Source organism: Balaenoptera borealis, assembly GCF_965194805.1.
Source record: "Balaenoptera borealis genome assembly, chromosome: 16".
Lineage (NCBI taxonomy): Eukaryota > Metazoa > Chordata > Mammalia > Artiodactyla > Balaenopteridae > Balaenoptera > Balaenoptera borealis.
This window is the reverse complement of record NC_138872.1, coordinates 80,425,643-80,448,684: the sequence shown is the minus strand read 5'-3', so window position 1 is coordinate 80,448,684 and position 23,042 is coordinate 80,425,643. Positions and strand designations below refer to the sequence as shown.

Sequence of the window (23,042 nt, the reverse complement as noted above, 5' to 3'; positions counted from 1 at the left end):
CTGAAAAACTGCTCCTACGGCAGGAAGGACCTACGAGTAGACACAGTTAGTCACCTTCGCTGCCTTGATGCCCGCAGTGCAGCAGCAGCGGAGGAGCCTGCCTAAAAAAATCCAGACCCCGGGGACTTCCCTGGTGGTCCAGTGGGTAAGACTCCGCGCTCCCAATGCAGGGGGCCGGGGTTCGGTCCCTGGATGGGGAACTAGATCCCACATGCCACAACTAAAGATCCCGCGTGCTGCAATGAAGATCCTGTATGGTGCAACTCAAGACCCGGGGCAGCCAAATAAATAAATAAATAAATATTTTTAAAAAATCCAGACCCCGGACACGCCCCCGAGACTGACTCATTACAGGCCAGGCCCTAATTAGGCATTTTAGGCAGGTACCTCAGGGGATTCCCTATGGATCCCCTCCCCCTCCATACCTTGAGCAACACTGGTTTGGAGCATACAAAGTACCATCACTATTTTGAAATTTCTGCTTTCAACATTTATCTTTTGGGGAAAAAAATAAATTGTGTTAGAGGAGTGACGTGCTATTGACTTTTGGAAATAGGAATGTAACTAAACCTGGTTTCCAGGCTGCGTGGAAGCAGAGCTGTGTGGGAGCCGTTTCTTTTGCCATCATCACTGGAAACAGGCATGTTTTCTTCTCCTCCTCTTTTGGAAGTTTATGTTTACTGTTTGGCATACTTGACTACAGTGAGCTACAATAACTATGTATTAACCTAGTTCAGGAAGGAGAATACTCTTAGAAATTAACCTGGGGCAAGTCCTCAGGCGGTTTTCTTACTCCCTAGAATGTAGCAAACGTTTACTGAGCAGAACTCAGGGCTAAATCCAAGGGCTCCTCAGTGCACTTTGCTAGGTAACACAGCCCTCACCTTCAAGGAGCTCCAGATCTGGTCAGGGACACAGACGAGAGGAAGGTCAGTGCCGCGTTGCACAGGGTGCTGCGTGGGCATGGGACCCAGGACTTCGGGACGAGGGGAGGGTAGCTCAGTGACGCAGACCAGGGATGAGGACAGCCTGAGTTAGAATAGAGACCAGGTGGCGCAGTGGTTAAGAATCCTCCTGCCAATGCAGGGGACACGGGTTCGAGCCCTGGTCCGGGAAGATCCCACATGCCACGGAGCAACTAAGCCCATGCGCCACAACTACTGAAGCCTGCATGTCTGGAGCACGTGCTCCGCAACAAGAGAAGGCACCACAATGAGAAGCCCGCGCACCACAACGAAGAATAGCCCCCGCTCTCTACAACTAGAGAAAGCCCGTACTCAGCAATGAAGACCCAACACAGCCAAAAATAAATAAATAAATTTATTTTTAAAAAAAAGAATAGAGACGGGGGAGGGGGGAGGGGAGGGGGAGGGGAGGGGAAGGGAGGGGAGGGGAAGGGAGGGGAGGGGAGGGGGGAGGGGGGAGGGGAGGGGAGGGGAAGGGAGGGGAGGGGAGGGGGGAGGGGAGGGGAGGGGGAAGTGTGTGGAGGAGGGGGATGCAGGGGCAGGAGGGGGACGCAGGGGTGGGAGGGGGTATTTCAGAGACATGTAGGTGGGAGAATTCACAGGACTTGATGGGGAGGAGGGGAGTCAGGAATGACACCAGATCTAGAGTCACCAGTTGGGCAGCTGGTGGAACTCTCCCTGGGACAGGTGACCAGGAGGTGGAGCAGGTATGTGAGGGAAAGATGAGGAATTCAGCTGAGGGCGTGGTGAAGCTGGGACACGCTTGGGACACGCCCTGCCAGGCTGGGAAGAGACCGGAGTTGTAGGTGATGATCTGGGAGCTCTCAGGCAAAACGGGGGTGGGTGAGACCACTCAGATAGAAATGTGGAGAGAGGGACCCAGACAGGACCCTGAGAAACAGCCGTATCTAGTGGACAGATGGCAGAGGAGAAGCCTGCACCGGGGAATGTCCGGTGGCCTCACCGGAGAAGGAAGGAGTGTTTCCAGATGGAAGGAGGGGGACCCGGTGACAGGGCAGTGGCCGAAACATCTGGACTTAGCAGCACAAAGGGCAGCAGACTGCAGATGGCTGAGGAGGAAACAAAGGAAGTGATGACAGCCCTCTGAGAAGTGGGGAGAGGTGTCAGTAGGAGAAGCCGAAAGGAGGCTGAGAGGGAGAAAAATAGGTGTCAGAGTCAGGGAAGAGATGGGGGACTGAGTGAGGAAGAAGCGTCAGAAAGTGGGATATTTGAATTTAAGCGTTCACACTGGGAATTCCCCGGCGGTCCAGTGATTAGGACTCAGAGTTTTCACTGCCGGGGCCTGGGTTCGATCCCTGGTCGGGGGAGTTCACAGAAGGTGACGATAATAAGGGCTACGCCATAGGAGCGAATGGCCAAGGGGACAGAACTGCCGTGTCAGGGGACTGGATACACTGTCCATACCAGGTGTGAAGCCATCCTGGGGGAGAGAGGAAAACAGCAAGGACCACAGCATTCACTGAATGAGGGGGCGCGCGTGGATGAGGCAACTAGAAAGTGGCTGACCCCTGGGATATGCCTCCCAGAGTTGGTCTTTTTCAAATGTGGGGCAGCCGAGGCCTCGGGAGAGGAAGCGACTTGCCGAGAATGACAGCACCAACTGGAGCCCAGACATCCCGGCTGAGTGGCTGGTACCGTGGACCTGTACCTGAACCTTCTCGCCCTCTGTGTAGCCCCTACTCAACTACCTGGGCGCCTGAGGGGGGCCTGCAACTACTCGTATTGTGATCATTAAATCTCTCTCCTTTCAACACAGTCACCACCCTTAATCTTCCAGGGTGGGGAAAGCCATTTTCTGGGTTTGGTTAGGAAACGAGCTCTGAACAGCCCTGGTAACTGACTTACCTTCTGCTTCTGCCCAGACATGCTGGATAAATGTGCTCGGGGGTGGGGGCATGGCTAACTGGCCCAGGAAGCTTTCTAAAGGATGTGCAGTCAGGGTTCAAGGGTGAGAACGCAAGTGAATGACTCTGCTGAAAGAATGTTCATCTATGAGGCAACTACTGCCGTTTACAAAGTGTTCAAAGTGTTTTCTTCCTGTTTTCCAGTCCACTTTTCCAGCTGCTTGAGGTGTGGAAGCCACACTATGCTTTCTGAGGACTTTGCTCCCTGAAATCCAGTGATCTCTTTCCTGTAGCCATGTGAGCGGGGCGGTAATCAGACCCTGGGATTTTCCTCCGCCCTTTGTTAGGGCGGTAACCAGGGGGAAACTGGCTTAGCCTGCTCTTTAAGTGTCCTCCTGGATTAAAAGGTATCATCCTGGCTCTCAGCAATGGCCCCTAAGATGCGTCTTGCAGTATAAATGGATTTGGCCTGGCATCTGCTAACGTTTACTCTTCCAATTGTCAGAAAACTTGGACTGGTTGCCACGAGTGGAATTTTTCTCTCTTTTTTCTTTCGTTTGGATAAATGTGTCACGGTCCAATGTTGTGACAGATGGAAAAATCCTATGTAGGGCACGCAGGAAGTACTCTGAGGGCCCGTGTGGCACGGTGGGTTGATAGGAACCCATCTCTCCTCTTAGTGAATTATTCACGTGTACTTCCCGAAAAGACCCTTCCTGTTTGAAGGTCTCGGTTGTAAAACCGGAGAGTTCACCATTCCCGGGGTGTCGGACGGAAGGAGCCCGAGGCACCGCAGAAACACTTTCTCCCCCAGCGCTCTGCCCACTGAGGACAGCTCTCGGCGCGCCAAGCATGCTGCACCCGGGTTAGGACCCGGCAGGTCTCGCTGGGCCTTTGGGTGAGGGTGCAGTCTGGGCGACCAGCTCCGGGGCACGCTCTGCCTGGTGCCACCGTCCGCCAGGCAAACTCGGGCGTGGCCGCCCACATCTCCCCGAACAGAGCCTCCCTTACACCATTTCTCCCCACGCCCCCCACCGCCCCCCACACACACCCTGCAGTCTGATAACGGGATCCCACCCCACCACAGGGCCAGTGACCTGTCCCGGGCGTTCTCCGGGGCTCACCCTGGAACCCCGTGCTCCCACTCGGCGCTCAGACCCCCACGCCTCGGGCCAAGCAGGGCTCACCCTGACCTGGACTTGCTGGCCAGACCCGGGGGCAGAGAAAGCGCAGCCTCCCCGTTCTGTCGCCGGGGCCCAGGGCGCTCGTGCGGCCGGCGGGGCGGGAGAGCGAGGGATGCCCAGGCTTCCGGCTCTGCTCACCGCCGCGGCGCGGATCCCTGCTCACTGCTACCCGCGGCGCGCCCAGGGAGTAGGAGACATGAGCAACCTTTAGCGGGTTTTTGGCGCCCTGGCGGGAGCAGCATCCACGCAGCTGGGACCCCCGGGACCCCCGGGGGGGGGCCTCGAGCCCCGCCCCTGCCGGCCCACAGTGTCACGTGGCCCACAGCGCCCCCGCGGGCCGGTCACGTGACGGCGGCGCACCGTTGCCCGGGCAGCGGCTGCGGCGGGCCGGCGGGGGCGGGGCAGCTGGTGGGGGCGGGGCCGGGGGACCCCGAGGGACGGGCGGAAGGAGGGTGGGGGCTGCGCTCTGCGCCCCGGCCGGGCCACAGGGCCACTGGGCCACAGGGCCACACGGCCACGCCAGCTCCGCCTGCTGCGAGCCCGAGCCGGAGCCGGGCCGGGCGGGCAGAGCAGCTCGGTGAGTGCTCGCCGCGGGGGGTCTGGCGGGGGACTGGAATTGCACCAGGAGACTCGACGGGGGAGGGGACCGGCTTCCTCCTGGGCAGGCCTGGGACGCGACGTCTGCGGGGTTGGGAGGCGGCCAGGTGACCCCAACCCCGCGGGCTCCCCGGGCAGGGCGCGGCGCCGAGAGGACTCAGGTCGCGGGTGCGGGCCGAATGCGGGTCCTGCGGCTGCTGGGGCTTCCTGGGGGGAAGGGACACGGATGCAGGTGGACTCCTCTAGGAGACCCAGGGGAGCAGGAGGGGCTGGGCCCCCGCCCTGCACGGGTGTGACAAAAAGAGAGTCAGAAACAGGCGTTTCTGCGTGGCACTCGCCATTGCTCGTGCCCCAGATGTTTAAAGGAAGTTAAGGCAGGCAAACCCCAAAACCGACCGCCCGGAAATGTTTCCAGCAGCCCCGCCGAGGAGAATAGCTAATCTTTAGAGAGAACATCACTGTTATGCTGCAAGAACTCTTTTCTCTGACTGCGCCTTACATGAAAACAGAACCAAAAAACACACAAGGTTCAGCCAGGAGAGCATCCTTTGGAGCCTCTGCCACCTGACAGAAACTCAGGGCTCCATCTTGACCCACCCCACCCACTGCCTGAGCCCAGCCCTGGAGTGTGAGGCCCACGCTCTGCCCCTGGAGTGGGGGAGGCAGGGGGAGGAGGCCTGGCCCAGGGTAGGACGCTGGGGCTGGAAGGGGGAGGATGGATCCGAATCCAGTCTGGGCTGCTCCCTGTGCAGGAAGTGGCTTCTCTGTCTTCAGGACCCACAGACCTGCCTCAAGACCCAGGCTCCAAGCAGACAGACAGCCCTTCCTTCCCAAACCCTGCCACTCGAAGGATATCTGCAGGGCTGAGGCTGGCCTGGCTATTGCCCAGAGGCCACCATGGCCCAGAGACCACCGTCAGACCTCACTGCCCATGAAGCTCTCCACTTTCCAATTTGAGCTCAGCTCTCGTTCATTGATGGTCCCTGTGCTTCCCTCTTCTTCACCCCATACATCCCTTTGGAGGCCACCAGGCCCTCCTGCCCCTCCCAGTCGGCCAAGCGTTTGAGCACACAGACCAGACTGAGCCTGAACTGTTCCCTCAGCAGCTCCTTCCAAGCCCCTGCATCCGGGCACCTCCAGAGCGTGCTTTCCAGGCCCCATGTACTCCCTGCATCCTGCCTTCCACCCCCGTTTCCCTGACCCCCTCTGCAGCTGGCTTTCCTACCCTGCCTCTCAGAAGATCCCCTGTGGGCAGCATCTTGTCTTTGAGGGAGGGTCCCTCTTCGCCAATGCTACCTTCACTACCCACGTCCTTGTCCCTCTCCTGGCTCCCGAGCAGGGCCCCTCTCCCGGCTCCCGAGCAGGGCCCCTCTCCCGGGTCAAGAGTCGAGGCAGCCAGCCCCTCCTGCACTCCCTCAGCCCTCACACCCCCTCCACTAAAGCAGCATTTCACTCACTGGATGAGAATCCCCCCGCCCTTATCTCACTCCCCCACTGCACATCCTCACCTTTCATCTTTGATCCTTGAGTACCAAATGCAGTCTTACCTTCGGGCTCAGGAAGCATTTATTGGATGCAGGATGGAGAGATGGATCCTCTGAGGGGGCAAAGCTTGTGCCTTTCACCCCACCACACACTGGACAGTATCTTCATCATACCTGTGGGCTCACTTCTGATACGTAGGGGGAGAAAAAGAGAAAAAAATGTATTTCCAAATGACGCCATTCTAAATTATTTGGAGCCAGCCAATGGATTGGTTAGTGAACAACATTTCTCTGAACTCTCCCCAAGGGAAGGGACATTCCTGTGACTGAAGTGCTTGCAAGCAGTGCTGCTGGCTGCAGATGTGGACGGGGTGGGGGGGTGGGGGTGACCAAGGTTCCCAAGTCGGCCCTCCTGTAAATGACCTAGTAATTGGCATCGCAGGCAGAAATAGAAGAGCACAGAACTGTTTCCCGGGGCCCTATTGGCCGGTAAAAACCGAGCCTCCACAGACTGGCGGAAGACAAAGAGGAAGGCACCCCAAAAGAGAGAGGCCTTCCCCGCCTCTAGGACCTTCCCAGAGAATCCTTTTAGGGATTGGCATAGACAGATCAAGTGTGGGGCATTTCCTCAGCCGCTGACCCTGGTGAACACCCCCTACTCCACCCACCCACCCCCAGCCAGTCTCCCTGGAACCTGGGAGCACTGATCTGTTTTGCAGTAGCCTTAAGAAGGCTTTTCACGGGGCCTATGCGGGCCTGAAGGTACAAGTTAATATCTGATGCCAAGTGAGCTGTGAGGTGCCTGTGCCCTTGAAGCCTGCCCTGCAGATTAATTCGAGCTGATCCCGCGGGCTGCTGCATGGGCCGGCCCCTTGGGCCATGCAAGACCGCCAATCCCCTATTTGGATTAGTGGAGATTTGGGTTTAAATTCACAAATCTCAACAGATCAGCCCTTCTGATCTTCATCGTGTGTTATTGTCAAACCAGATGTCTACTGGGACACTCGAGGTGTCTCCAGCCTCCATTTCTCGGAACAAAAACAAAACACCCCCACAAAAAACCATGCTCACGTCAATTGGCCAATTCAGTTTTTCATTGTGCTAAAGGTTTCCATTGCAGCCTGGATGTGGCCTTAGTTATACAAACCAGGTATTTTCAGGGTGAACCGTGCTGATTAAAATCTAAGTTGGATTTGAGAAATTAGCGGCTGCTTGGAAATGTTGATTTCATGGTTGGCACCTGGCCGTTGGAAAGCAGTTCTGGTTCCACTCTCTTGTCTAAGAGCCCAGCAGGGTGGGGATGTCCCTAGGTGAAGATGAGCAGGTTGGAAAGGTCAGGTGTCACGCTCACATGGCAGGGTCAAATCCAGAAGCTTAGGTCCTAAAAGCTTCCGAAATGCTACAGCTCCCTACTCCCTGAAGATAGGTGCACCTCAGCGGAGTCCTTGGGTGCTTTTGGCCAACCTTGGAATTCCATTCACCCAAGAGCCACACTCAGCTGGAGCCTTTCTGAGCTCGGGATGGGAGGCCAGATTCCTGCTTTGTGGAGGAACACTGGATGCTGCGATGGTTCCTGGAGATGCACCCCTGCCCCTCCTTTCCTGCAGGTGGTCCCCACATTCCCGTGTGAGGACTGCCTCAGAGGCCAGGGCCCCATACTCGTGCACCCCTGGATCCCATGGCCCTGGCACAGGGTGTATACAGTGGGCCCCCAGGGAAGGTTAAAGGAACTTGGATTCTGGCTTTTCCAGGCCCCGGGAACCCTCTGGGATGCCTGAGTGTGTCTCTGCTGCCCGCAGCCTGGCTCCCACCATGAGCGCCGAGCTCAACGTACCTGTGGACCCCTCTACTCCCGCCTGCTCGGAGCCCGGCCACAAGGGCATGGATTACCGGGACTGGGTCCGCCGCAGCTACCTGGAACTGGTCACCTCCAACCACCACTCTGTGCAGGCCCTCTCCTGGAGGAAGCTCTACCTGAGCAGGGCCAAGCTGAAGGCCTCCAGCCGGACGTCCGCCCTCCTCTCGGGCTTTGCCATGGTGAGTGGAAACACATGGTGAGAAACACAGCCTGTGAAGTGGGCTTTTGCTAATTGAAATCCTGTGATGCTTCAGGGAGCAAAGCACTCCCTCCGGGCCCTGCTGACAGCCAGGATGGACCATTAGTAAGTCTCTGCCCAGGTCTCACCTCCTCCAAGGGGACTGCTCTGGCAACTGGAGGGGTGGCCTGGGGCATCCAGGGGAGTCCCCAAGCCCCAGAGCCCTCAGAAAGCCCACTCTCACATTCACATACAGTATTTCCTTGGCAAGGAAGTTAGTGGGGTAACTAAAATAGCTTCAGGGTACAAGGTTTCCTGGGGAAAAGTCCCCACATCTGCACATCTCAGGCACCACCCAAGAGTTTGGGAATTTGAGCAGAAACTGTGGCATGGGTTGCGTTTGCTCAATTTAGCCCAGCTGGGGACGCAGATGCTCCCTGAATGTGGTCTCTGGGGTGATGAAGCAGAGCCTCTGGCCTGACACCAGGCTGCCCTGCTGTGCTTTCCTTCTGAGTCATCCCCCAGGACAAGAGTCTGTCTGGGGAAAAACCGCGGGCCCTGAAAAAGGGCCACATCCCCTGTTGACTTCAAAGCCTGCAGACCTTCATCCCTTCAGGGGATTGTCCCAGAGAGCGGAGATGTCAGGATTCCGGATTCCCAGCGAGAACTGCGGCCGCCCCTCCTTTTCTTTCCCTGTTGTCTGCTCAGAGGTCCTATTGGGCTGGAAGCCATTTTTTTTTTAATGTAAAAACAATTGTTTCTGCATATCCCAGAGCCTCAGCTGTCAAATGGATACGCAGAAAATAAAAAGCTGTCCGAGCGAGGCAGTGCGGCCACTCCCATGACAAGGGCCTGCCCGTCATCGGCACGGGTCACCCGTGGAAAAATGAGACTTCATGTAGTCGGGGCGTGACTTCATACAGGGCAGGGCAGAGGTCACCAAATTTAGAGGGCAGTCAGTTTGGGTTTAGGTCTGTAGTTCAAAGCAAAGGCTTATTTAGGTCTTGCATTTTATTGTTTAAAACATAATTACAAAAGTGTACAATCATATGGGACATAACTTTGGCTCAAAATGATTTTCTTCCATCACATTAAAAGAGGAATATTTTCTCAAGCTTAACTTTAATAGCAAGAGAAGTTTAGATGTCACTATTAAAATTAGATCTTGTTTTCTACCCTCACAGTAGGGTATAATGCATAGTAATACTATGCGTGTACTGCATTAAATTTTTCTGGCCTGTATTTATTATTATATATTTTTTAACTTTGGGAAACTAACTAAGAAGTACTGCATGATGTAATGAAGTAGGACGGTTTCCTTTCTGTGCGGGGCCTGGGTCTCGAAAATCACTTCCCGTCTGCAGCTGTCCCTTGAGACCCCGGTCTTCCAAACATTTGGACTTCCAAATTTAGGGAAGAGTCGCTGTTTTTCCAACAAAATGCTCACCCAAGTTTGAAGGCATTCAAAACCCCTCATTAAAATTTGAAAACAAGCCCTGTGAATAAAGCTGTAAAGCAAAGAGTGAATTCTGGAGGAGTAGTTTGAGACTTAATGGCAGCCTTCAGGGGCGTGAAGTGGCCTTAGAATGAGGACAGTGACCATTGAATAATAATAATAATTCATTATTATTCATTCAATAGTATTATTCATTCAATAATAATGAATTATTATAATAATTCATTTCTTCAGCATTTATGGAGTATCTCCTCTGTAGCAAGTGCTTCCTTAAGCCGCTGGGGATACATTTCAGAAGCCACACAGACCCCAGTAAATCAGATAATTATTCAGACTGCAGAGCAGCCCAGGAGAAAGAAGTGATGAATACAGATCGTCAGCTAGTATCAACATTTCCACTGTGGAAACCATAGCTGAATAAGGGCAGGGACATGGAAAAACGAACAGGCCGTTCTGTAGGTAGAGTTTCCTCTCCATATTATGTATTCCCTAATTAGAATTGCAAAGCTGTTCCTTTTTCCAGCAAGTGCTTATGCCTGACCTTAAGCTTATTTCTTCGTGTTTATCCTGCCCCTAACACAGAGAACCAGTGATCCAGGACCGCTTCATAAAAATCTTTGCATAAATACACTGAAAAATGGCCTTTGGCCTTTTCTCCTCTTGAGGTGGAACAAAACTGCTTTCCTTATAGGCCTTTGAATCATCTTTGTTTCTCCTCTCTGCACCCTCTGAAGTTTACGACATCCTTTTTTGTTGGGCCATATCCTTTGTGGTCACAAGAGCCTACCCAGGCTAAAAGGGCACTGAGAAAGGACCACCCCTCCTCTTAGTAGTGTGGCTACTGTCTCTATGGAGCAATAATCACTGCTGAGTTTCTGTTCAGCTGTGGTCCACTAGGACTGGCATATCTTCTTTTTACCTACCAAATGTTCCATCTTCACTGAAGACGGAGTGAGAGGATGAGGTTCTCACTAAGAGGCAGTAGTTGCTAGAAGTTATGAAATCTTTCTTGTAAATTTTTTAAAACAGGGATGGCTCTGGGAGTTCCCTGGCGGTCCAATGGTCAGTGGTTGGGACTTGGCACTTTCGCTGCTGTGGCCCCGGGGTTCAATCCCTGGTCGGGGAACTAAGATCCTGCAAGCCGTGCAGCACGGCCCAAAACAAAACAAACCAACAACAACAACAAAAAAGGGATGGCTCAGCTCTAGGAGACAAACAGCGTGAGTGGAAAAGCCTTCTGGCTTCTCTCTGCCTCCCTGCTCCCCCTTCCTTGACGGGTGTGGTTTCTTACCTTTGGGTGCCTGGGAGAAGGCCCTTGGTGAGCCTGGACTAAACCCTCCACTGGGGTTGGCCCACAGAGCTGGGGTGGGATGTGGGCTGCAGGGGAGTGGACTGGGTGTGACCTGGGGAAGCGTGGCAGGAGCCTGGCGCCCAGTCTGGACTTTGAAAGCCCCTTAGGGCTTGTGGTGAGCAGGTCCCAGCCTAAATAGACACTCACTGCTACAGAGATAAGCGGGGGCTTCTGGTCCTTCTGTGAGCCTTTTATTCCCTTTCATTTAAAAGTCGTTTTTATTTTTTCAAAGTTAGCACACGTGCAGTTTAAAATTAAGTACTGCAAACGGCTTGTAACAAACCCCAGCAGCCCCGCATTCCCACCCCTGGAGGCAGCCTCCTGCAGCCTCTCCGCCTCCACGTTTCTAATGACATTTGGGAATTGCTGCTTCTTGACTTACCCTTTTTAGATATTACCTGTTGGCCTCCTGCTCCTGTTGACTGCTGCTGCTGATTCAGCTGTTTTCCCAGCCCCGCCCCCTTCCCAGCTTCCCCTCCTCACCGTTGTTTTCACGTATATGACCATTCCCGGCCTTCGGAGAGGTGTCTGCTCCCTCCCGCTTTTGGTCTCAGCTGAGAGAGGCGTCCTGTGGCTCGTGTGAGGCCATCCAGTGTACAGCTTTGACTCTAGGGACCATCAGGAGCCTCCATCATTACTTCTTTTTACCTCTTGAAAGGTCAGGTTTGTTTTTTTGAAAAACATCAATTGTTTTTGCAGCTAAGCTCCACTGCAGCCTGGCTCTGATATCAACAGCAAAGTCGCATGTTCCCAGGGAAGTGTGGCCTCTGCCCTGGGCCGGAGCCCGGCACCCCAATATACCTATGTTCTTGGCATCCAGGGGGCGATCACCGCCCCGCCCAGTGCTTCTCTGGCCTCTTCTGTACTTTTTAGATTTTCCCTTAGCGAGATCTTCTTTAGCTAATCAGAAAAAAAAAAAGAGTAAAGTTCAAAATATTTGATCAGCGAGGAGGGTGCCCTCTGCTCCGTGGGCGCCCCGACCCAGCACGCCCTCTGCCTTGCAGGTGGCCATGGTGGAGGTGCAGCTGGAGACTCAGTACCAGTACCCGCGGCCGCTGCTCATCGCCTTCAGCGCGTGCACCACGGTGCTGGTGGCCGTGCACCTGTTCGCGCTGCTCATCAGCACGTGCATCCTGCCCAACGTGGAGGCCGTGAGCAACATCCACAACCTCAACTCCATCAGCGAGTCTCCGCACGAGCGCATGCACCCCTACATCGAGCTGGCCTGGGGCTTCTCCACCGTGCTGGGAATCCTGCTCTTCCTGGCCGAGGTGGTACTGCTCTGCTGGATCAAGTTCCTGCCCGTGGACGCGCGCCACCAGCCCGGCCCCCCACCTGGCCCCGGGGGCCACACGGGCTGGCAGGCCGCCCTGGTGTCCACCATCATCATGGTGCCCGTGGGCCTCATCTTCGTGGTCTTCACCATCCACTTCTACCGCTCGCTGGTGCGCCACAAAACCGAGCGGCACAATCGCGAGATCGAGGAGCTGCACAAGCTCAAAGTGCAGCTGGATGGGCACGAGCGCAGCCTGCAGGTGGTGTGAGCGCGCGCGCTCCTGGGCGGGGCCGATGCCGTGTCTGCGGCCGCATCCGCGTCAGCTCAGCGTCCACGCCTCGCGTCGGGAGGGAACAGAACTCGCTTGCGGTATGGGGAATTTCAGAAATGCAAATTGCCAACGAGGCTGCCGAGACACTGCCAGGCCGTTCAAGACCAAAGTTCTACTCCTGTCTTCATGCTGTAAGACCTGGATCGTTTTCCTTCAGAAGATGGAAATCTTCAGTTAAACGGGAGACTGATGCTAAGCGCTCAGGGCAAAGAAAGGATGAGTCCTTGGCCCTGGGCACTTCCTGAGGCTGGAGGCCAGGCTCCGAGTAGCACCGGGTGGTCACGGGTCACCTCGGAGACCTGGAACGAGCCGCCAGCGGGGGCCGGGAGCCTGGCAGTGGCCTGGAGAGTCAGGGCAGCAGCACGAGTTCAGGGAAGGGATTGCCCCGTGACTCCTGAGCTGGGCTGGTGGCAGCCGGGTGGCACGACTGATGGTACCACCCTGCTACGATTAGACGGGGCACAGGCTTACGGCTTGGCCTGGTGCTTCCCTCCCTGCCTTGGAGGGAGCTGGGCGGCCTGGCTCGTGGGGGTGGGGAAGGCAGGCAGGAGCCCAGGGCACATGGCCCAGCAGGTGTGGTTGGGCGCTCAGCAGGCGTCAGACTTGTCAGGCCCTGGGGGAGGCGTCCAAGGGCGGAGGCCGGTCTGTGGGCACCCACTGGAGGTGGCTGTTAACTGAGGGGTGCTCTGAGGCACACTGGGCTCAGATTCCCTCCCCTGCCAGCTGGATCCCTGGCCACACTGACCCAGCGAGGCCACCAGGCTGGGGAAAGGGCCCAAAGTCCAGAGGCCTCCGTCTCTCGGCCGCAGACTGTCCCCTGAGCCGCCAGCTGACCCTCCGGGCTGTGGCTGCAGAAGGCAGGGGCACTCTCGCCCAGGCATCCGAGCCCGCCCACCTCCCTGCTGCCTGTGGTCCCCGGCAGCGGGAGGGGGCAGCCGGGGGACTTCCTGTCTAGACGAGGCTGTGGCCGGGCCTGGTCTGTGGGCGGTAGCATCAGGGGCCAGCCCTGGCCAAACGTGGGTCCTGCTTATGGCGACGGCAGACCCTGTGTAGTGCTGCTCTCCTGGGCCTCCTGGCTGCAAGCACAGGCCCAGCTCACACTCTGTGCAGCCACGCGCAGCACAGGTTCTGGTGTTTTTGAGAAGGGCGTCTGGTAGACCTGAGCCCATGTTCTTGGACCGAACACATACGTGCTACAGCTCAGCTTACGTGTGAGCCTGCTGCGCCCTGGGCCGCTTTTAAGAACCACACTTACCACACTGGCCAGCAGCCACCAGAGAGTGGTGCCTTTTCTTTGGTTTCACAGTCACTGGACTTCATGCTCTGACGGCATTTCTGTCCACAGCCTGGTATCTCTGGGGGGTCTGGGTTGCCTGTACCAAGAAGTGCGGGCAGGCCTGGCTGAGGTTCCTGGGGCTGTGACATCCTGTTGAGAACCTAAACCTTAACACGTAACTCTGAATGCTGAGGATCACCAGTGCAAGTCATGGCATTTACAGGGAGCCTGGACATCGTGTCTCGCTGGGCCGGAGAGCCCTGGCGCCTTCCGAAGGGCGTGTCCCTCGCATCCTCTGCAGACATCTGTCGTGACTTGCTTGCTCCCTAGCGCATGTCTCCTCTCCCAGAGCCTTGCTGAAAAGGCTCGTCTGGTGTAATGTGTTTGCTTTGCAAAAGAATGTCAGCGTCACTGCAAGACGGCCACTTTGTGTCCTGGCAGGGACTAGACAGGCTGGCTCCTCCCCACTGCTGGGAGGGGGCGGCAGCCCCTTCCTCTGGCCTCAGCCTTTTGAGAGGGGCCTTGTTGGGCTCACTTCGGCCACCTTCCTGGGCTATCTGGTGCCCCTGCCCCGTGTGCCAGACCCACAGAGTGCCGAGCTCCCCAGACTGTGGCGAGCACACTCTGGGTGTCAGCCAGGGGCCAGCCGTTACACCTGGCCCGTGGGCAGAGTTTTTCTAGCCTGGCCACATCAGGATCAGACACTAGGTGCCCAGTGACAGTGCCACATGGGTAGGAAAGATGCCACATAATCACGTTTCGACACGGATTAGGAGAATAATGTTCTTGTAATTCCTTGTTCTTTCTTCCAGCAAGCTCTCCCAGCTCCAGCCTTTCTAGTTCCCAGAGGCACGGGGCAAACTGAATTTCTGTGAGAACAGAGACGACTGTGGGCCTGGGGACTGATGATCGGGGGGGGCACCCTCAGGACTGGAGAATAAGCTGCCATTTGGAGCGGCAGCAGGGCAGTCTGAGGAGGGGAGGGAAGCAAACTGCAGGCTAGAAATTTGGTTTCTGGAGGCTTAACCTGACTGTGAAGGGGGTTCCAAGTGCAGTGACCTTTCTGTGGTGAGTGAGAGGCACCACAGGCCGCCCCGGAGCCAGCGTGGGCTTGCCCTGTTTTCCTCTGAGCAGAGCCTTCCCGGTGCTCATAAAAACAAGTGCCCGCAGATACGCTGAGGCCCTTTCCAAAGTGGAACATGGTCTCCGTTTAAGTACCTGACCAGAAGTTTCAAAACTCAAGCGTTTCTATTTTAGACAAACTGCCAGGGCAGAATGTATTTCAGTGTCTTCTAGGAAGGTCTGTTGAGGATAAAATTGCCTAAGCCTGAACGGATCGAGGTTCATCTGCACTCAACCTGTCTTGTGCCGATTAATTCATTACGCATGACGCTGTGGAGACCACATGCGGTGTGCACACGCCCTGTCCTGTGTATGGATTTTTAAAACAGTTGCCCTGGGCTGAACTGAATAAATAAGTACTTAAGTTATGAATTTCTCTGTGCTCTTGGTGGAACGCCGTGGAGAGAGGTGATGCTTGGAAGCCCCTCCCTGCCAACCACTGGTCACCAGTGTTCCGCATCCCACACCCCATGGGGTCAAGCATGACCCGGGCAGAGTGCAAATCAGAAGCTGTCAGCAGCTCTTAAGTCTGAAACAGTAATAACCTCACATCTTCTACCCATCCTGTTCTCCAATCCAACACGCTCCCTAAATGAAGGGCCCGGGAGTTCCCTGGCGGTCCAGTGGTTAGGACTCGGCGCTTTCACTGCCGTGGGCCTGGGTTCAATCCCTTAGTCAGGGAACTAAGATCCTGCAAGCTGCGTGGCACGGCCAAAAGTAAATAAATAAAATAATAAATAATAAATAAATAAATGAAGGGCCTGCAGGCTGGGACATCGGGCAACCTTGTTAAGAGAGACAGATAAAGGAGAAAATGACCTGAAGTGGTACCAACGATTTTTAAGCTCAAAGTATGCCACTGCCCTCAAGCTGTGACAAATTAAACCACCCAGGCAAGTGGCCACGGCGCAGGTCAAAGGGGACCGACTTGAGGCCCCTTCCCATCGAGCCAGCTCACGGACAGGGCTCGCGCTGCCGGGCACCAGGGTGTCAAGCGGTCTCCTCTTAAGACCTGAGAAAGACCCTCGGGCTGGGCGCCCCCTTCAGTGCCGGCTAATGGTCCACTCTGGAGCCAGCACCCCCGGCCAGGCCCAGCGCCAGCTCCCGTCCCCGGGCAGGCGGCTCACGTGGGTCTCCCCTGAAAGGAGAGCGAGGTTTGCAGGAGCTCCTGCCCCAGTTCCCGCTGCCTCCCGCCGGGGCCAAACTCGGCAGACAGCTCCCTGAAGGTGGCGCTCACGCGGCGGGCCCCGATGTGCCTGCGGTGGATGGCGTGCTTCCACTGGTGCCGCGCGGCTCGCGTGAGCACCAGCAGAGCGCGGCGGGGCAAGGGCACCGCCACCTCCACCTCCTGGCACGGGACAGACCTGCCGAGGGCCGGCGCGCCTTCCGCCGGGGCCTGCGGGAGGCCGGACGGGGCCAGGCAGAGCAGCAGGCTGCCGGGCGCCTCCCGGGACATGGACAGCACGGTGGGGGCCAGCAGGTTGAGGCTCACCAGCCGCTCCCCCCACAGCCAGCTGTCGTCCAGGTGCGGGTCGATGGCCGAGCCCCGCTCCGGGCAGTAGTCCAGGTTACACTGCTCCACGGGCCGGAAGTCCTCCAGGACGGGGTAGAGGCCCATTCTCCGCACCACCTCCCGGCTGAAGCTGGGGAGGCCCCGGAAGCCGGCGGTCTTCAGCTTCTGTTTCCGAAAGTTGACTTTGGGGCCGTAGTCCTGAAGGATGAGGACAAAAAGCAAGTGGGAAATTGTCTGAGTTTACAGAAATGGCATCACACGCCAGGGCTGAAGAATACAGTCACAGTGACCAAGACCAGCAAAGATTTCGGACTTCACGGAGCTGACATTCTGGCAGGAAGAGGCCGACACCAAGGAGATAAATATAAACAGCAAACATCAGATGGCGGTAAATGCTGAGGAGAAAAACAAAGCAGGGGAGGCGGATGTGAAGCATCGGGGGGATGTCTCAGCCCAGGTACCCCAGGAAGCAGAGCTAGAGACAAGAGGCCCATGCACGGGTGCTGTCCCCAGGACGTGGTGCTGGGGAGTCGGGAAGGAGGAGCCGAGCGAGGCAGGGCAGGCCAGCCCAAGGCAGCGTTACCCATCTGGTCAACACTGGGTACAACTGGGCTTCAGGACCACAAGGGAGAAGAGTCTCCACAGGGCCCAGCAGCGGCTCCACTCCTAGCCTGACACCCAAGAGAACTGAAAACACCCATCCACGCAGAAGTCTGTACTAGAATAGTCACAGCAGCACTATTCACGACAGCCAGAAAGTAGAAACAACCCAAGTGTCCACCAACGGATGAATGATGAACAAAGCGTGGTCCATCCATGCAGTGGAATGACATTCAGCCACGAAAAGCAAAGCAGCACTGACACAGGCCGCGAAGCGACGGGCCCTGAGAACATCATGCTCAGTGAAAGGTGCCCAATACAAAGGCTCATATATTACATAATCCTAGTTATATGAACGTCCAGAAGAGGAAAATCCACAGAGACAGAAAGTAGATTAGTGCCTGCTGGGGAAGGAGGGAATGCAGAGTGACTGGTAATGGGCACGCACCTCCTCTGGGGTGATGAGAATGTTCCAGAACTAGACAGTGGCGATGGTTGCACAACATTGTGGATACACTGAAAACCAAACCAGTGAATTATACACTTGTAATGGGTGGATTTTATGGTTGGTGGCTTCTATTTAAAAAACAAAACAAAAAAACCCTAGGGAGGGGGCTTCCCTGGTGGCGCAGTGGTTGAGAATCTGCCTGCCAATGCAGGGGACACGGGTTCGAGCCCTGGTCTGGGAAGATCCCACATGCCGCGGAGCAACTAGGCCCGTGAGCCACAACTACTGAGCCTGCGCGTCTGGAGCCTGTGCTCCGCAACAAGAGAGGCCACGATAGTGAGAGGCCCGCGCACCGCGATGAAGAGTGGCCCCCGCTTGCCGCAACCACAGAAAGCCCTAGCACAGAAACGAAGACCCAACATAGCAATCAATCAATAAATAAATCTTTAAAAAAACAAAACAAAACAAAAAAACCCTAGGGAGGAGCCTTGTAGAATAGACCTCATATCTGTGGCCTGAGGGATGAGAGGGGAGCATCTCCCGCACTCCTGCTCCCCCGGGTCCCCGTCTAGTGGAGGGCGGCTCCATCTGCTGGTAGAGTCTTTCTCCTTCCCTGTTCCCCATGGCTCAGTGCCCGGGCCAGCCGGCTCCTGCGGGCCACCCCAACCCCTCGGCAGCAGCAGGCAGAAAGGCTGGGACAGGCGGGCCGCGGCCAGGAGACTCCGAGGAACACCCAGGAGGCGGGGGTGACTGCCGTGGGGACAGCAGACAGCAGCAGTGGAGACAAAGGTCGGGCTGGCGGCCAGTGCAGGGCCTTCTGGGGCATGGTAAGGCCTCTGCGTTTACGTTGAGATGGGAGGCCTGGAGGGCCTGTAACAGAGCAGTGACTCGATCCGACCAGATGTCAGTGGGATCACTTCCTCCCTACTGAAACCAACTGAGGAGGGCCGAGGGCTGCCCAGGAAGTGCTAGAGGCAGGTGGTGGCAGCGGCAGGGGGTGTGTGTTCTCAGATTCAGGATATGCTTTGAAGGAATACAGAGCTGACAGGAATTACCAATGAAAGAGAGGAACGTGGAAAGATCCATGGTTTCTGGCCTGAGCAGGTGAAAGATGGAATTTGCCGAGATGGAGCCACGGCTCAGCTTAGGGATGCCAGGGCTGGAGATACGAGCGCGGGAGCCCCAAACTCACCGATGTGCGGGGCCGGGCCTCGCTGAGATCAGTAAGGAGTGTCTGGAGAAGGAAAAGGAGAGGCCTGAGGACTGAGCCCGAGAACCAGCCGCTGGCTTTAGGCAGGAGGCGGGCGATGGAGGCAGTTTTTGAGTGGGTTAAGCGGGAGCAAGAAGAGAGGACCTGAAGAGAATGGAGAACTCTTCTGAGAAGTTCTGCTGCAGAGACGAGAGAGACAGAGCTTACTGGGAGGCCGGTGGGAAAGAGCCAGCCTTGCGGAGAGAAGGGGGCGAAGCGGGACAAGGAGTTCTGAGGAGAGGGGCGCAGCCAGCGTGCAGCTGGAGTGGGCTCGGGAAGAAGCCGGGCACAGGCGAGAAGGGAACGTCTGTAGAGGCACCTGTTTCCTCAGAGAGGCCCGGTCACCAGTGGGGAGTGAGGAGGGGAAGGAGAGGTTTGGAAGGAGGGCAGCAAAGCGAACGACCTGCCGAGCGGGAAGGGCCCGGCTCGGGACGGAGAGCCAGAGCCAGGGTGGCCGCCAGCAGGAGGGGGTGGGTGCTGGACCCGACCAGGGCCGTGGGTGAGCGGAAAGAGCCTGCCCAAGTGAGAGGAGAAAGGGCGAGGGGCACCTGAGCAAGTGCCTGTACTAACTGGTCACAGGACTGCAGATGGGTGAGGACACATGACAGGAGCGGGAGGGAATGTGGAAAGGTGGCCGATGGCTGGTTCGCAGGTCCTGGAGGGGGCGAGGATTGCTGGGGATGAGGAACAGAAAAGGGGAGGAGGGGACTGTGAACCCCACCAACGGGAAGGTTCAGGATCTGGAGGCCCAAGTATCAGTGGAAGAGGGGCGGGGAGATTAGAAACTGAGGGGGAGAACTTTGGACAGGGGCGTAGGGGGATGGGGGGCAACTGGCAGCCTTCGAGAAACCCTCTGTGAGGGTCACCAGCACTAGGCCAGCTGGGGAGAGGGCAGAGAGAGCTGAGTGGCCGTCTGCCTTTGAGCCCCGCCTCATGGGAAGGTGAGCAGGCCACGCCCAGGCCCTGGCCCTGCCCCTTCCCAACACACCCCATTCAGCAGCCCTGCCCGCCCCCCCCAACCCCGCCCCGGTCGGGGAGCTTGTCGCCTAATGGCTCTGTGGAGTGGTGGGAGGTGGCTGCAAAGGAAGGCCCTGAGAGGGAGGTGAGCAAAGGGGCTCCGGGGTCAGGAGCCCGGCAGGGCCCCGTGGCGTGACTGCCCTCTCTGGCCCAGCTCACCTGCTTCCTCCGTCCGGACTGTGAGAGCTTCCAGGGGTCGCGGTCCATCAGCCGTACCATCTCAGCTTCTTCCGCCGGGGTCACAAAGTCCTCGATCAGCGTCACGCCTGGGAAGGGGAAGGCCCAGCCTTCAAAGTCGGACTCCTCGGCCCCCACAGCCCAGCCGGTGTCGGCGTAGTAAATGAACCGGTGTGTTTTCTGCAAAAGAAAGACAGGGGTGGCAATTCTCTGGCGGTCCAGCGGTTAGGATTCGGCGCTTTCACTGCAGGGGACCCAGGTTCGATCCCTGGTCAGGGAACTAATATCCTGCATGACACTCGGTGCAGAAAAAAAAAAAAAGACGGGACAGGGGTCCTGGAGCCACTGGAGCCCTTCCGCACGCCCCACCCAGCAGTGCACCCTCCCCTGCAGCACTTTGGGAGGCAGCTGGAGTCTAGAGGGAGGCGGGACCCCTGCCCAGGGCCGCCTCCTGGAAAAGGCCCTCAGCCCCTGCCTTTCTCACTTTCCCGTCTGTAAAAGGGAAGAGAGTACGCAGAACCATTCTTTCATTCTCCATTTTACAGATGAGGTGACTGAGGCTCAGCAAAGTTAAGGAACTAGCCCGAGGCTGTACAGCTGGGGCGCAGCCTCTGAGGCCACACTGTTCCTGCGTCGCTGTGGGGCACTGTCTGCCCTCCCCAAGCTGGTGAGGGTTAAAGGGGAGGACTGTGTGAAGGCAGCCAGCCCTGACCAGGAACTGGAGAAATCTGCTCTCCTAAAGCTGAGGCCACGGGCCTGCCCAGGAGGTGAGCAGCACATGCTGGGAGGCCAGAGGGAGAAGCCCTTTCCGGCCACGGTGTGGGTGTCTCTGGGGCCTGCCCTACTCTGTGGCAGCCACTGGCGCTGCCTGAATTTCCCATCAAAAAAGAGCAAAACTGGGAGTTCCCTGGTGGTCTAGTGGTTAGGATTAGGTGCTTTCACCATCATGGCCTCGGTTCAATCCCTAGTCGGGGAACTGAGATCCCGCAAGCTGAGTGGCACGGCCCCATACATACATACGTACATAAAATTTGGGGGAAAAAACCCCACAAAAAACAGAGCAGAACTTGCCCGTCACCCAGAGGAGTGCCAGGCTGACAACCTCCTGTGGCAGGGCCTTCAGGATCTGCCTCTGGTTCTGAGCAGAGGCCACCCTTCTCCTGGGCCTCCAGCCAGTGACCCAGCACAGGCCTGGCCATTTCTGCCCAACGTGGGACTGCCTACCAGGCCGTCTTTGCGCCGGAGCTTCCGGTTGGGTTGGCCAGGACTTTGTCAGATCTACAGGGCAGTGTGAGGTGTTCCCTGCCCAGTGAATTCTGCGTCCTCCCGCTTTATGTCCTACAGGCAGCGCCAGCACCCACACCCCAACCCTGAACCACCACGTCTCTGTCTCCTGGCACCCCACATGGGACACACGGAAAGTTAAGGAGTCATCCCGTACATTTCACTCGTCCCTCAGCCATCAGGTTGGGAAGATGCTACCCCCGCGGTGCCCTGAGCCTCCACGCCCACGGCCGTGGGCACAGTTCAGACCTCTGGCAAGATCCGAAAAACTCTTTTTTAAGAAAGTTTTTAACTGTGGTCAAATATATACAACCACATATATGCTATACATGAAATTGATCCTCAGCCACGTTTTAAGTGTGCATCTCAGTGTATTAAGTATATCACATTGTTGTACAACCAATCTCCAGAACTTTCTCACCTTGCAAAACTAAATCTACCCATTAACACCTCTCCCCCTCCCTTCCCACCAACCGCTGGCACCCACCATTCTTCTCTGTCTCCGTGAATTTGACTACTTTGGATGCTTTACATAAGTGGAATCATACAGTATGTCTTCTGACTGGCTTATTTCACTCAGCATAACGTCCTCAGGGTTCAGCTGTGTGGTAGCACATGCCAGACTTTCCTTTCTTCCTTTTTTTAGGACTGAATAATATTCCACTGTACGGATGGACCACATTTTGTTCTTCCTTTCATCTGTCCGTGGACACTTGGGTTGCTTCCACTTTTTAGCTATTGTGAGTAACTCTGCTATGAACATGGGTGTACAGATATCTCTTCATGACCCTGCTTTCAATTCTTTTGGGTCCACATCCAGAAGTGGGATTGCTGGGTCATATGGTAGCTCTACATTTAATTTTCTGAGGAACCGCCGCTGTTTTTCACAGGAACTTCTGAGCTTTTATCACGGACACTGTGACAGTTTCTTCACTGGCTTCCCAGCCTCCTTTCCTTCCTATCCACTCCTCCCCTTCCCAGGATATTTCTAAAATTCACAGGTAACTTCCTTTAAAACCCTCAAGAGCTCGCAATGGCCCTCAGAACAAGTCCCGCCTGCCTTCCGTGGTCAGGCCCCACCGGCCTCATTTCCCTCACCTGAAGCATCATCCACCTTCCCCAGGCCTTGGCCCAGCTGGAAGGCCCTTGCCCCGCTCAAAGGCTCTGAGTCCTTTTTTGTTAATTCGTTGGAATGAGTTTCCTCCTTGCCCGTTTCCGTCCAAGGCCTTCTGGGGCCCTCTGCCCTGGTTTTCAGCACCCCCTACTCTCTCCGTGTCGTCTAACCACGGGCCCGTGAAGCTCCCAGCCCCAGACACGGGGGCGGGGGGCTACGTTTGCTGTCAGACTCCCCCCAGGTTCCACAGGTGAGCTGTGGTCGGACTGCACCCACGTCTCAGCCCCTTTCCCACTCCAGACCCACTGCTCAAAGCCCTCATCTCCTCACCCCGCAACGCCCCCTCGCCAGGGCCGCTGACACGGTTTGATCCGGAGCCCGTCTTCACGGTCAACCCGGGCCTCAGTTTCCCCAGATGAAGAATGGAGTCGTGGGCGCGGCCCCTCCCAGCCCTCACCTGCAGGGGGTGCTGCCAGGGCGGGTCACCTCCGCGCTGCCGCTCGCAGATCAAACAGGTCCGGATACCCTTGCAGCCGCATTCCCGAAGGACCTCGGGGGCCGCCACCGCCGCAGCCGCCATCGCCGCGTCCTGGCAGCCAGTGCGCAGGCGCAGGGGCCGCGGGCGCCGCTGGGAGTTGTAGTGCGCGCGCAGGGCACGAGGTCCGCGCGGCCGCTTCCTTCCGGTCGTCGCCGCCGA

At 56.7% G+C, this 23,042-nt stretch overlaps 2 protein-coding genes across 4 annotated transcripts; one reads left to right on the top strand and one right to left on the bottom strand.

Moving 5' to 3' along the window:
- The first annotated feature begins 4,441 nt into the window (after positions 1–4,441).
- ORAI2 (ORAI calcium release-activated calcium modulator 2) lies at positions 4,442–15,311 on the top strand. 2 transcript variants are annotated; one of them, XM_082361278.1, is made up of 3 exons: positions 4,442–4,591; positions 7,895–8,132; positions 11,943–15,311. In XM_082361278.1, the coding sequence occupies exons 2-3, from the start codon at positions 7,908–7,910 to the stop codon at positions 12,480–12,482; spliced, it is 765 nt and encodes a 254-aa protein (XP_082217404.1). In that variant the 5' UTR covers positions 4,442–4,591; positions 7,895–7,907; the 3' UTR covers positions 12,483–15,311. The 2 variants fall into 2 exon arrangements, with proteins under 2 accessions (XP_082217404.1, XP_082217403.1); XM_082361277.1 differs by having other exon boundaries at positions 7,847–8,132.
- A 399-nt stretch (positions 15,312–15,710) lies between these two features.
- ALKBH4 (alkB homolog 4, lysine demethylase) lies at positions 15,711–23,014 on the bottom strand. Of its 2 annotated transcripts, XM_082361280.1 has the most exons (4): positions 22,803–23,014; positions 19,930–20,127; positions 18,697–18,738; positions 15,711–16,654 (listed from the first exon to the last, which is right to left on the bottom strand). In XM_082361280.1, exons 1-4 carry the CDS (start codon positions 22,923–22,925, stop codon positions 16,067–16,069), a joined length of 951 nt encoding a protein of 316 aa, XP_082217406.1. In that variant the 5' UTR covers positions 22,926–23,014; the 3' UTR covers positions 15,711–16,066. The 2 variants fall into 2 exon arrangements, with proteins under 2 accessions (XP_082217406.1, XP_082217407.1); XM_082361281.1 differs by lacking the exon at positions 18,697–18,738.
- Positions 23,015–23,042: the final 28 nt, after the last annotated feature.

Coding starts and splice junctions, on each gene's coding strand:
- ORAI2 (XM_082361277.1), top strand. CDS start 7,866: ATGCCTGAGTGTGTCTCTGCTGCCCGCAGCCTGGCTCCCACCATGAGC. Junction 8,133..11,942: donor TCCTCTCGGGCTTTGCCATG/GTGAGTGGAAAC, acceptor TCTGCCTTGCAG/GTGGCCATGGTGGAGGTGCA.
- ALKBH4 (XM_082361280.1), bottom strand. CDS start 22,925: ATGGCGGCTGCGGCGGTGGCGGCCCCCGAGGTCCTTCGGGAATGCGGC. Junction 18,739..19,929: donor AGTCCGGACGGAGGAAGCAG/GTGAGCTGGGCC, acceptor TTCCTTCTCCAG/ACACTCCTTACTGATCTCAG. Junction 16,655..18,696: donor AGGCCCGGCCCCGCACATCG/GTGAGTTTGGGG, acceptor CTCATCCTTCAG/GACTACGGCCCCAAAGTCAA.